This window comes from Sabethes cyaneus, chromosome 1, assembly GCF_943734655.1.
Source record: "Sabethes cyaneus chromosome 1, idSabCyanKW18_F2, whole genome shotgun sequence".
Lineage (NCBI taxonomy): Eukaryota > Metazoa > Arthropoda > Insecta > Diptera > Culicidae > Sabethes > Sabethes cyaneus.
This window is the reverse complement of record NC_071353.1, coordinates 143,885,794-143,899,531: the sequence shown is the minus strand read 5'-3', so window position 1 is coordinate 143,899,531 and position 13,738 is coordinate 143,885,794. Positions and strand designations below refer to the sequence as shown.

The following is a 13,738-nucleotide window of genomic DNA, read 5'->3' as shown; positions in this document are numbered from 1 at the left end:
GAGCAGAGGCAGACGTTGGGTTTATGGTACTGGGCAAGCAGAAGAAACGAGTCATTCGATGGAAGCCGGTGAGTGACCGTATCTGCCTGTTGAGGATCAAGGGCAAGTTCTTCAACTATAGCTTGATCAGTACCTAGTTACGCTCCAACGAACGACAAACCCGATGATGTGAATGAATCGTTTTATGCATCCCTTGATAAAACATATGGACGTGAACATGACGTCAAAATCATCGTCGGGAATACGAATGCACAGGTCGGAAGGGAAGAGTTTTTCCGCCCAATAGTTGGAAAAGTGAGCCTTCGCTGTGAGCGCTTCGAGTGCAATAAAACTCAAATTGTTACTTGGGTTGTAGAGGCATTTGTGCCTTTCAAAAGAGCATCTGCAAGAATCAGACTGAACGTAAACACTGCCAAAACGAAATACATGGTTGCTGGCAGAGAGCGTGGAAGTCTGAATGATGTTGGATCTGAGGTGGAAATAGATCGGCGAATACTTGGTGTATTTGTACGAAAAATTTTGCGGTCAATACTTGGCGGCAGGATGGAAAATGGCGAGTGGCGTAGACACATGAACCACGAGTTGTACGAGGTGTATAAATAGGATGACATTGTGCTACTGATTAGGCGCCGGCGGTTACAGTGGGCTGGACATGTAGCCCGAATGTCAGAAGAAAGGGCAGTGAAAGTAGTGTTCAGCAGAGAAGCTGGGCGAGGTCGTCGGCTTCGAGGTAAACCACACACTAGTTGGGTGCGCGATCGATGAAGATGCACGCCCAGCAGAAGTGGAGGGTGACTGGAAACTGGCAGGCCAAAACCGAGAATTCTGGAAATCACTAATACATTCGGATCGGATCCGATAATATGGATTGTCGGCCATTAAAGTAAAGTAAAGTAAAGTAAAGTTAAGTAAAGTAAAGTAAAGTAAAGTAAAGTAAAGTAAAGTAAAGTAAAATAAAGTAAAGTAAAGTAAAGTAAAGTAAAGTAAAGTAAAGTAAAGTAAAGTAAAGTAAAGTAAAGTAAAGTAAAGTAAAGTAAAGTAAAGTAAAGTAAAGTAAAGTAAAGTAAAGTAAAGCAAAGTAAAGTAAAGTAAAGTAAAGTAAAGTAAAGTAAAGTAAAGTAAAGTAAAGTAAAGTAAAGTAAAGTAAAGTAAAGTAAAGTAAAGTAAAGTAAAGTAAAGTAAAGTAAAGTAAAGTAAAGTAAAGTAAAGTAAAGTAAAGTAAAGTAAAGTAAAGTAAAGTAAAGTAAAGTAAAGTAAAGTAAAGTAAAGTAAAGTAAAGTAAAGTAAAGTAAAGTAAAGTAAAGTAAAGTAAAGTAAAGTAAAGTAAAGTAAAGTAAAGTAAAGTAAAGTAAAGTAAAGTAAAGTAAAGTAAAGTAAAGTAAAGTAAAGTAAAGTAAAGTAAAGTAAAGTAAAGTAAAGTAAAGTAAAGTAAAGTAAAGTAAAGTAAAGTAAAGTAAAGTAAAGTAAAGTAAAGTAAAGTAAAGTAAAGTAAAGTAAAGTAAAGTAAAGTAAAGTAAAGTAAAGTAAAGTAAAGTAAAGTAAAGTAAAGTAAAGTAAAGTAAAGTAAAGTAAAGTAAAGTAAAGTAAAGTAAAGTAAAGTAAAGTAAAGTAAAGTAAAGTAAAGTAAAGTAAAGTAAAGTAAAGTAAAGTAAAGTAAAGTAAAGTAAAGTAAAGTAAAGTAAAGTAAAGTAAAGTAAAGTAAAGTAAAGTAAAGTAAAGTAAAGTAAAGTAAAGTAAAGTAAAGTAAAGTAAAGTAAAGTAAAGTAAAGTAAAGTAAAGTAAAGTAAAGTAAAGTAAAGTAAAGTAAAGTAAAGTAAAGTAAAGTAAAGTAAAGTAAAGTAAAGTAAAGTAAAGTAAAGTAAAGTAAAGTAAAGTAAAGTAAAGTAAAGTAAAGTAAAGTAAAGTAAAGTAAAGTAAAGTAAAGTAAAGTAAAGTAAAGTAAAGTAAAGTAAAGTAAAGTAAAGTAAAGTAAAGTAAAGTAAAGTAAAGTAAAGTAAAGTAAAGTAAAGTAAAGTAAAGTAAAGTAAAGTAAAGTAAAGTAAAGTAAAGTAAAGTAAAGTAAAGTAAAGTAAAGTAAAGTAAAGTAAAGTAAAGTAAAGTAAAGTAAAGTAAAGTAAAGTAAAGTAAAGTAAAGTAAAGTAAAGTAAAGTAAAGTAAAGTAAAGTAAAGTAAAGTAAAGTAAAGTAAAGTAAAGTAAAGTAAAGTAAAGTAAAGTAAAGTAAAGTAAAGTAAAGTAAAGTAAAGTAAAGTAAAGTAAAGTAAAGTAAAGTAAAGTAAAGTAAAGTAAAGTAAAGTAAAGTAAAGTAAAGTAAAGTAAAGTAAAGTAAAGTAAAGTAAAGTAAAGTAAAGTAAAGTAAAGTAAAGTAAAGTAAAGTAAAGTAAAGTAAAGTAAAGTAAAGTAAAGTAAAGTAAAGTAAAGTAAAGTAAAGTAAAGTAAAGTAAAGTAAAGTAAAGTAAAGTAAAGTAAAGTAAAGTAAAGTAAAGTAAAGTAAAGTAAAGTAAAGTAAAGTAAAGTAAAGTAAAGTAAAGTAAAGTAAAGTAAAGTAAAGTAAAGTAAAGTAAAGTAAAGTAAAGTAAAGTAAAGTAAAGTAAAGTAAAGTAAAGTAAAGTAAAGTAAAGTAAAGTAAAGTAAAGTAAAGTAAAGTAAAGTAAAGTAAAGTAAAGTAAAGTAAAGTAAAGTAAAGTAAAGTAAAGTAAAGTAAAGTAAAGTAAAGTAAAGTAAAGTAAAGTAAAGTAAAGTAAAGTAAAGTAAAGTAAAGTAAAGTAAAGTAAAGTAAAGTAAAGTAAAGTAAAGTAAAGTAAAGTAAAGTAAAGTAAAGTAAAGTAAAGTAAAGTAAAGTAAAGTAAAGTAAAGTAAAGTAAAGTAAAGTAAAGTAAAGTAAAGTAAAGTAAAGTAAAGTAAAGTAAAGTAAAGTAAAGTAAAGTAAAGTAAAGTAAAGTAAAGTAAAGTAAAGTAAAGTAAAGTAAAGTAAAATAAAGTAAAGTAAAGTAAAGTAAAGTAAAGTAAAGTAAAGTAAAGTAAAGTAAAGTAAAGTAAAGTAAAATAAAGTAAAGTAAAGTAAAGTAAAGTAAAGTAAAGTAAAGTAAAGCAAAGTAAAGTAAAGTAAAGTAAAGTAAAGTAAAGTAAGTATATCGATTGATTAGTGATTATATTTGTTTTGAAACAGAAAATGTGATTGAAATCAAGTCGATAAGTTGTATCGTTTTCGACTAATCAAAAAGCAAATCGCGCAAAAAACCGTATAAAGAAGAACTTTACTGTTATTATATTATTAATTAAATCGAAAACATTAAAATTTAATGTTTAATATTTAATATTCTCCAAATTCCGCTCAAATCGAACCTAAATTTCCTATTTTATCTAACCCGAACTTGTTCCGATCCCGAATTTCATTTCCATTTGATTTCATTTCGTGAACATTGAACTCGATCCTAATTATGGGCAATTAAAAGTCAAGTTTTTTTTTGAAAAAAATATTACTAATTTATTTGATTTCCAAATTAAGAGATTGGAATTTAACTTAATAAGAAATCTTAATACGAAAAGTAAGCAACATGTAAAAGGTAGTTTTCCTTATTACTTCTATCCCTAACTAGGTACCACTAATCATATAGTTTTCAAACGGGTTAAGTAATAACTACGCTCGTCATCAAATGTAGAAACAATTACCGGTACCGGTACTGGCTTAAAATGCGCCTATATTTTACGATGTGTTACATAAAAAACTGGTAATTGTTAGAAAAACAGCCCACATGGAAAAAACCCATTTGCTCAGCTCTGTTTGTTCGTCGTCGGTACTTAAAGTGTGAATCAGCTGTTCATGATCTTTATCTTAGATGGAATGTATCCTTGCTTGAAGAAGCAGTGCCGGCCATACTTCAGATCGACGGCCCCTGAACCTAGACGACGACAAGAGAGTGTTTCGGTTTTCCCCGCCCGATCGGACGCATAAAAAGCCGCTATTATTCTCGTGATTCGCAGAGTGGACTCTCAAAACCGTAGTAAGAAGTGCTATCTATTATTGTTGGTGGATCTGATGGATGGCAAGCAAGGTTTTCTTTTGTGTCTCTGTCTGGAAAGCAGAAAGAAAACCCCGAACCGAACAACGCGACAGCGGACAAGGACAGTCCAAACAGAGATGATGCAGGGTGCTTCAACATCAACACACGTGACGTGATAAAGGACAGTCCAAACAGAGATGATGCAGGGTGCTTCAACATCAACACACGTGACGTGATATGGTTTCACAGAGGGCGGATGACTAAAATGTGTGTAGTGGTAGGAAGGCCAATTGAAGCGAAGGCATTGAAACGATTCGAATTCGATTAAGTAATGAACATTTTTTGATTTCAGTTTTTTTGTTGTTGTTTTTGAAGTTTGTACAAGTCTAGGTTACCGACCGTGATGACTCACCTGCGAAAGGGTTGGGAACAGTTCCCGAAGTATACCGATCGTTCGCTTGTTTCGCTCGTTGATTTTCTGATCTCCCGAGTCGACCAGCGTGATGACGTCCAGTTCCTGTGGAAAGTGAAAAAAAAAAACAGAAATTTAATTTAATTTTAAAACACATTTTCGTGTAACGGTAAACTGTCCGTGGACTAAATTTGTAAATGGATTTCACTTTCATTTTTGTTTCGAACTGAAATTAATCTATCAAGTTCGTGCCCTTGACTCAAATTCCGGGTGTCCCTCCCCTATACCGAATGGCAGTCTGTGTAATCGACCTAATCGGTACAACAATTAGATGACATAAGCTTAATAACTCAATGACTATATCGTTCCGTCCGGTTTTGATGGGAATGTTCAAATTAGCTGCGCAGCAGCCAAGCGGAGGGACCAGTGAGGATCCCCAGTAGTCTAGTAACCTCCAAAAAAACTAGTGGCAAAACCGACTGTTGCACATTTCGTAACCTCAATCCGGCAAAAACCGGTTCGGTCGTTCGTCCGAAGCAGGGTTTGGCCGCGAAAGTGAAATGCAACAAGTCACTTGCCCCCGCGTGCCTGAAGCACGGACAAAACAAAAATCGAAAGTAAACAAAAGCAGTGACTTCGACTTGCGGTGGAAAGCTTTAGCCCACTATTGAATAATATCGTTCGGTCCAACCTATGTGGTTCGGTTTCGGTCGAGTTTGGTGGTGTAAAGGTTGCAAAATTTCGTGTTTTGTTTGATGAATGAGATAGTTGCGTGCGTGGGGTGTACTTCACTGGTTGATTATCTTTCGACGGTGAAGTTGTTCTGTGCAATTGGAAATACATTGCAAGTTTTTGGACAAAACAAACTTTCCGAATCTAAAAAAACATTCCAATGTGTTTGGAATACATTGGCTTGGTGTCCCTTATTGACTTTGAGGGTCTTCATTTTACAGAAAAAAGCAACAGGAATGATGTAAGTGATGCATACCTATGGAGCTCGTAAAAATGATACATCATTCGTAGTTGAGATTGGATTTCTGCTAAGGTATAAAGTTATAAAAAGAAGTTGGATATTCCCAACAAAGGCTTTGTTTGAATAGCAGCCTTTTGAACTCTTTTATGGGTTATATCAGAGATAAATGCACTCGCTACAAGTACGCTAGCAGAGAATACACTATTATGGAGCATCCAAGTATATTACATCGATGTTCAAAGAACGATCGAACTCAATGAATTTGTCCTATTGTTGCTGCAGTATTGCATAAACCGGGAAAGGACCTTAAAAGCAATTCAGCTTACTAACTTAGTTCGCTTCGTCATGGCAGTTTTCCGTTAAGAGGTTAATATCGAAGTCTGACCCGGTTACAGTACTATAAAAGCTCTCTATTTTAGTTACAAGTCCACGCACGTTCTGGTGATAAGTTTGCTGCAGAAGGGAAGAAGTCTATTTCAGATCACGGTACACTCAAAGAAAGATTTTTCAGTGGAAATTTCGCACTGGACTGGTGCTTAACAGTTTTTTGAGAAATAAGAACCTTTTAGTCGGCGAAAATAATTTTGTTTGTTGCTGCATTTTCTGAAGGTACAAATCACCTTTGGCCGCAAGGAAAATCTTCATCCGTGCAGAAAACATCTACCAAATTAATTACGGCAAGCACCGGGACAAGCACAATCAGAATCATTTCTGTGAAAGGCAAACAGTTATTACTGCTGCTGCTGAAGTTGATGGCTTTGAACCGTCTTGAAGCAGCTTTTCAAGCAACTCAGAAGTGCTCATCTAGACGATGGCGATGCAACGTTTCGTCATCGGAGGTTCACCGGTAGCAGTTCCGGGTAGCTTAAAGTGTGGAAAGAAGTTTCTTCTGCTCACCCTGGATCAAAATAGCCTGTTTCAAGTTGCTTAAGGCTTGGCTGTGACTGTCAAAAATTGTGGCACACGCCGGCCGCTGTAGAATATCAGCGTTTTAAATCGAGCCGTTTTTATCGATCTTGACCTCTAGGAAATTTTTTTATACAACTCGCTTGCACAATCTTATGCAAATTAAGAGTCTATTATGATGAGACTCTTGTCAACCACTTTAAAAGTGGTTCGGCACAATGACCATAGGCATCACTTGCTGCAAAAAAATGTGTCAAACGGTTGACCAAGGGTTTTCTTCCACAATAATTGCAGATAAGCAGTAAAATATTAAATCATGAATGATTCACTATACTGACAAAAATTCTACGGAACGCTTAATGGAGAGAAACACTATGGAAAAACATTTGCATGATCTTGACGCATTCAAATGAAAAAGTAAGAAGCTTTTGGAGCATAAATTCCACAGTCAGGTACAATCAAAAAATAGATCAGATTTTGCACGTAGTTGCAATCAGTTTCATCTTATTTTTCGTTATCAAATATCAAAACAAACTGAATTTTATTAGTTTTTTCTCAATCACTGCCTTTACCTAAACGCCAGGCACGTCTAGAAAGCAATTCCGGTCTACCTAGGAAATCTCAGGGTAGGTCCATCAAACGTTCAAGTTTACAAGCTTTACCTCGTAGAGCGTAGACAAAATATGCGTTGGTTGAATTCGTTCAATCGACTCAATAGGGAGATCACAACAACTGTCGTCTAGTGATAGTATCCCTTAGACGTCCTCATTAACCTACCAGGGACTAAATTGCGAAACGATCTGGGAGAATAGGGGATTTAATTATCCTGGGGTGATGTTCGTGCTCCACTTTCAAGTTATAAATTTAGTTTTAAGGTGCATTTGAAGAGGTTTTCAGCTCTTGCTCCTTAGAACTGATCATTTTGAAATTATTGTTGGCACTGCAATTGTCCACCGTACCGAAAGCTATATATCAGCTATATATCAGTTGACCGGTTTCCACCATTATACTTAATTTTACCTCCTTTTGCATCACCCAACTTTGAGAAACGTGACGCACAAGTTGATGTGGTTTCACTGACATAAAAACTTCATTTGACCGGATCGTTCATCGTATCTTTCTACGTAAAATGTTTGGGATCTCGGAGATTGGTCTGGTGTTCCCCAAGGAAGCAATATAGGCCCCTTGCTGTTTATATTATTCTTCAACGATGTAGTTATGCTACTGGAAGCCGGTTGCGCGCTGACGAATTTAAATTGTTTCTCACCGTGCGTTCCATCGACAATTGTTGTCGACTTCAAGGATTGTTAAATGTGTTGTAAATTAGTGATTGATAGTGAATACAGCGAAATGTGAGGTAATAACGTTCCATTGCATCCAGAACCCTATCATCTTTGACTACAATATAAATGACAATACACTCCGAAAGGTAGAGCAAGTTAGCGACATCTCGACATCTTACTCGACTCTAAACTTATGTTTAACGCTCACCGCTCTGCTATTATTTCCCAAGTAGCACACTTTTGTCATTTCTAGTTGCTGCAACCTATTTATGACTAAAATTAGTCATTAATGGGTTACCACAACTACTTTATAACAAATGTGCTAGTAGCGTTCCAAAGCATCCGGATAGTTAGGATTGATCGCTAAAATCGGAAGAAAATTTGAGGGTCCTAAAATCTTTATACTGTGAATTAGTCGGCCCATTGCTTGAAAACGCCTTGCGACTTGGCAACCACACCAGCTTACCTGGATTCTAAGAATTGGACGCATTCAAAGACGATTTATCCGTATTGCTCTCAGAGATTTGCTTTGGAGAGACCCAGAGAATCTTCCTCGCGTATCGTGAGCGCTGTCTTCTGGCCGCTTCGAACGATCAACGTTTATAGCAAAGATATCTGCGAACTACGGAATTCCACCGAACCACGTTTGGGTACCACGAACCAGTGACAGTATTCATCCGGATACTCACTCGGATTGAAGGACCGTACGAATTTCGTGAGTCTACTCGAATTTTTCTTCAAAGATTGTCAAGAACTGATGCTTTATAAGACCTCACTTTTTGATTTGTGCAAGCCAACTAGGTTACTTTAAGATGAGAATAATGCCATTAATAATCTTAAAGGGTCATTCCACGCGAAGTGTCCGAGCCCCGTGTAATCGACCTTCACGAATTTGAACCACATTTCGCCAAATTGTTCGTTTTCGGTCAGAAAGCAAAAATCGCAAAAAATTGGTGCCGATCGGACATTCCCTCGATTAATGGGAGCACCTCCATTTTTAAGTAAAATACCCTTTTTTGTCAAAACCTCTTATTTTCTTTTGCTTATAGCAAAATATGAATACGTCCGAATATTGGGTTTAGAAAGACACTATTTTCACATTTTTAAAAGAAATTACCCAAGGCATTCAAAAAAAAAAATATTAATTTAAACACCAGTGCTGCCAAATATTTTTAAACTCAATTTGAAAACTCAATTTTCAGTTTTCTCTCAATGAAGACAATTTGATCTCAAAACTTCTAACTTCATCGTATTTTACAGATTTTTTTACATTAGAATCACTCATCGCCTTGAGGTATTCTTTGCCGATCCTGAGATTCAGTGTTTAAAGCAAACAATTCCCCATTTTTAATGTAAAACTACGAGCAAAATAACTTTTTTTTGAAGCAGTAATTGTCTACGCAATGTAAAACTACTTTGCCACATCGGGAAAGCATTTATACAGCAAAGTTTTTCTTAACAGTGTTGCCAGTTTTTCAGTTTTTCGTTTGATTTATAGTACTAGATGAGGAAATGTTACTTCAAAAAGGCGTAAAACATACGTTAGTTGTTTGATCATAGCCTTGTAAACTGTTTTTCATCTCGCTAATAGACATGAGCTCTTACCTTCCTTGTTTATTGCGTTTATTGTTGCTAGGAGACCTTTAACTAATGTAACTAATCATGCAGGAAACTGAAAAGTTGGCAGCACTGTTAAGAAAAACCATTTTATATACTGTATAAATGCTTTTCCGATATGCTAAAGTATTTTTACATTGCCTAGAGAATTACTGCTTCAAAAAAAGTTATTTTGCTCGTAGTGTTACATTAAAAATGGGGAATTGCTTGCTTTAAAACGCTGTATCTCGGGATCGGCAAAGAATACCTCGGGGCGATGAGTGTTTCTTATGTAAAAAAAATCTGCGGAACACGATGAAGTTGAAATTTTTGCGATTAAATTGTCTTCATTGAGAGAAAAATGTAAATTTAGCTTTCAAATCGAGTTTAAAAATATTTGGCAGCACTGGTGCTTAAAAATAGTACCTTTTTCGAATTCCTTGGGTGATTTCCTTTGAAAATGTAAAAATAGTGTCTTTCTAAACCTAATACTTCCGGAGATATAAGCAAAAGAAAATAAGAGATTTTGACAAAAACGGGTATTTTCCTTTAAAATGAAAATGGAGGTGCACCCATCAATCGAGGAAATGTCCGATCGGCACCAAATTCTGGATTTTTACTTCCTGGCCGAAAATGAACAATCTGGCAAAATTTGGTTCAAATCCGTGAAGGTCGATTACACGTTTGAACTTTTTCTCGGTCACTTGGCATGGAATGACCCTAAAGTCGAATTTTTGTAAGAGCATTTTGCAAGAGCACTAAGACTATATTGCAAAATGCTCTTACCATAGAATATTCAATGTACTATCCTCCATGTGAAAACAAACTCCCGGTATCCCAACTTTAGTCACGATACTGATCACTCACAATCCGGCTTGGCGTTTTTCTTATAAATAGGAAACATAACTCCATCCCTACACTCATCCGGTAATCGTTCGGCATTCGGATTAAACATTGCTAAGGGGCAAATAACCTGTCATGGGTACGTCAATTCTATACCCCTGGCTGCAGCAAAAAAGCATCAACTGCTAGCTTATCTCGCAATGATCAGCCAACTTCGGTGGATTGTGGGACTCGGCGGTAAAATCAATGGAATATCACCCAAAACGCACTCTTGGGACAAACGTTAACACGACACAAGTGCTCTGCACCGTACTGATGCAAATACAAGCATGTTTAAACAGTCGACCATTGACGTCCTTGAGTAACGATTTCATAAATTTGAAAATGCCTGGCCATTTTTGAGCTATGGCCTTCTGGTTAGTGTCGGCAGCTGCACCCAAACACTGCCCTGCAATCGATTGCAATCGATCGATTGAGACAAACCGTTACTATATTTTCGCTGTAACCAAATTCCGATATTGATATTGAAAGATATTGTTAAAGGATTGTAATGGTGCAGCATTTGTTCATGGCAAGCGGTTATTACTAGAAGCTTTTGCCAAATGAACGTTACTTCTAATACCACCCTCTCCTCAGCTGAACAGTCAATTATTTTTCACAGTTTGCACATCATTTTTCCCAGTTCTTTCGATGTTCAGTCTGCATTCTGCACAAAAAAACGCATTTATTCCCTTATAATAAGTCTAACCTCTTATTGAGTAATTCTTGTCGCCTCCAATCTATTAGCGGTAGGAGCCGGGATACGAGCAAATTTGATGGAGATCGGGTAGTAACTAACCCCGGTAGAAGCCAAGGTCATATGCTTACAGGGGAGGAGAACTTTTTCGAGTCCTCTGGCGAGACAGGTGCAATTCTTCACTATGAAAAATTTGAGACTGGAACATTCGGAATAGACTCCCAGTTGGCCACGAGGTAAGAGGCTGGTCTAATAAGCCAGTCGTCGTATGTTCGAACCTCGGCTGGGAGAGGCTGTTAGAGTCAATAGGATCGTAGCACTGACCCCGCACTGTCCTGTATTCTAACAGCTGGTTGCGAAGTCTGTCGTATAAAAACAGAAGGTCAAATTTCGATAACGGAATTAGCACCCAGGCTTGGCTTTGGTTTTACATTCGGAATAGACCAAAGCGACGAAAACGGGTTTATGGAGTAAAAACTCCGGACGTGTAACTGCCAGTTTCTCAACTTACAAGAGACTATTCGAGTGCTCTGTGATGTAATGAAGAGTCGGAAGTTCGACGGGGAGCGCTGCAGGAGGTATGCTGGAAGGGATCAAAGATACGAACGGATGATTGGTTGATGACCAATCGATCCTCGAACGACATCAGCCTGCGCAGTCCTCATCTCGGAAGTACCGTTGACGATAGGTGGGAATTCTACTCGAAGTTGGAAAGCAAATGCGACCGCTGCCCATATCATGACATGAAGATTGTCGTCGGAAATTTCAATGCTTAAGTGTTTCAGGTGGAAGTAGAATACACACTGGTGATTAGAGGGTTCATCGCACACCCACTGACCAACGAAATGGGGATAAGATTTATCGACTTGGCCGCCTCCAAGAACATGACCGTACGTAGTACCTTCTTCCAGCACAAACTCTTACACAAGTATACCTGGAACTTACCAAGTCAGAAAAAAACACAGATAAAAACAAAGATCTCGCGCGGCTGAAGCAATCCGACGTCGGCGTCGCCGCAAATTACGCACATTCACTCGAAACTGCGCTCCCGGAAGAGAACGAGCTGGACGAAGCGCCTCTCGAGAACTGTTGGAATACCATCAACTCAATCACTAGCAGTGTAGCGGAAAGCTAAGCTTAAGATGCGCCCAAGACTCTCCGTTGTGAACAACATTCGGTACCGACGCCAGCCTCGGTTAGATCTCGCGCGGCTGAAGCAGCCAGACGTCGCCGCAAACTATGCGCATTCTTTTGAAGCTGCACTGCCGGAAGAGGACGAGCTGGACGAAGCCCCTCTCGAGGACTGTTGGAATACTATCAAAACAGCCATCAGCAGTGTAGCGGAGAGCTCCATCGGGCATGTGGCCCGGAATCAGCGGAACGATTGGTTTGACGATGAATGTAGGAGGGTGATGGATGAGGAGAACGCTGCGCCGGCGGCCAAGATGCGCAGTGCCACACGACAGAATGTGGAAAGACACAAACAGATACAGCGAAACCAAATCTTCCGCGAGAAAAGTGCTACTTGTAAGAGCAGGAATATGCAGAGTGTGGAACGACGGCATCGTTCTCAGGAAACGCGAAGGTTCTATCAGAAACTGAACGGATCACGAAAAGGCTTTGTGCCGCGAACCGAAATGTATCAGGCTAAGAATGGCAGTATTTTGATGGACGATCGTTAGGTGACCAAGAGATGGAGGTAGCACTTCGATGAACACCTGAATGGCGCCCAGGTGGAGAATCATGACGGCGGGGAAAGCGATTTCGACGGTGCAACAAACGGAGAAGAGGTGCCAGTCCCAACGATACGCAAAGTTAAGGAGGCCGTCATGCAGCTGAAGAACAATAAATCAGCCGGGAAAGTTGGTCCGGAACGGAGCTTATGAAATGGTTGAAAGTAGCCAAGTCAGTTGTCACCAATGTATGCTAAACAAAACACGATCCCGGAAGCTGTACATGACGATGCTCAATATGTTCACTGCGAGGTGATGGTAGTGAAGTTTCAAGTTTCAAGTGAACCAGAAAACGATCCAAAACTGGGCTGTACTTAATCTGTTGACAGGAGTTAAACAAGACGCAGCAATTTGGATTCGGTCAGATTCAGTTTTGAATTTTACCAAGGAAACTAATTCTATTTGTTAATAAAAAATTTAATCAATTTACAAGCATTTCTGTTTGACCAAATTTTGATCGTAACAACCTTTAGAGTGTACTGTAAATGCAATTTTAAGTAAACAACTTTTGAGTGAATGTGATTTAATCTAAACATGAAAGTCCAGGCTTGGATTATGTAAGGGTTTCCCACTGTAGATCTCATTGAAATACTGAGATGTTAATCGATTATATGTATTTAATTAGATTTAGAGCAAGAACAAATTCCTCACACGGTAGAATTACGTACTTAAAACAAATGCTTTACGACTATGTCTCGTAATAATGGTTCATTGAGGGCCTCCCGCCGGTTTACAAGTTTTACGCCATGTAAACAAGCAGTTCTGATTTCGAAGCGGTCAATGCTTACACCCAGTAGTGTGTATGAAGCAATTACTTCATCGCCAACAAGCGTATGACGACCTGCCGATTGTTGAGTAAGTACATTCCTGCATGCGATCCTTCCATACCTGTCGATATGTATACTATAAGTACTGGCAGGGATTGCACGATCTACGTGTAATGAATCAGACTCATCAAGTTTCTTGAAAAGATCGTTTACGGGGAGCCGTAAGCCACTACACTAGCAGTAATGCTACTGCTGGCTACCAGTAAACAAATTTGTGTTTTACGATTGTTTACTAATAAGAACTGAGTTGCAAACATAGTTTGCATCGAGTAGATTGTGATTACGCTACGTGCCTGCTTTGACTTGTCGAACACCATTCAATGGCATCGGCTTTAGCGCGTCATCCCCTACCTTGAAATGGGTGAAAATTACACAAAGCACTTCCCTATCGCAGAAAACGATTTAGCGATGATTCCTGCGATCGAAA

At 37.7% G+C, this 13,738-nt stretch overlaps 1 protein-coding gene across 3 annotated transcripts in view; it reads right to left on the bottom strand.

Moving 5' to 3' along the window:
* LOC128736312 (uncharacterized) overlaps positions 1 to 13,738 on the bottom strand; it is a 66,576-nt gene that overhangs the window by 19,760 nt on the left and 33,078 nt on the right. For all 3 annotated transcript variants that reach the window (XM_053830803.1, XM_053830795.1, XM_053830789.1), the window contains exon 3: positions 4,415 to 4,519. In XM_053830803.1, coding sequence (XP_053686778.1) covers positions 4,415 to 4,519 — 105 coding nt within the window. The remainder of the gene's footprint in view (positions 1 to 4,414; positions 4,520 to 13,738) is intronic.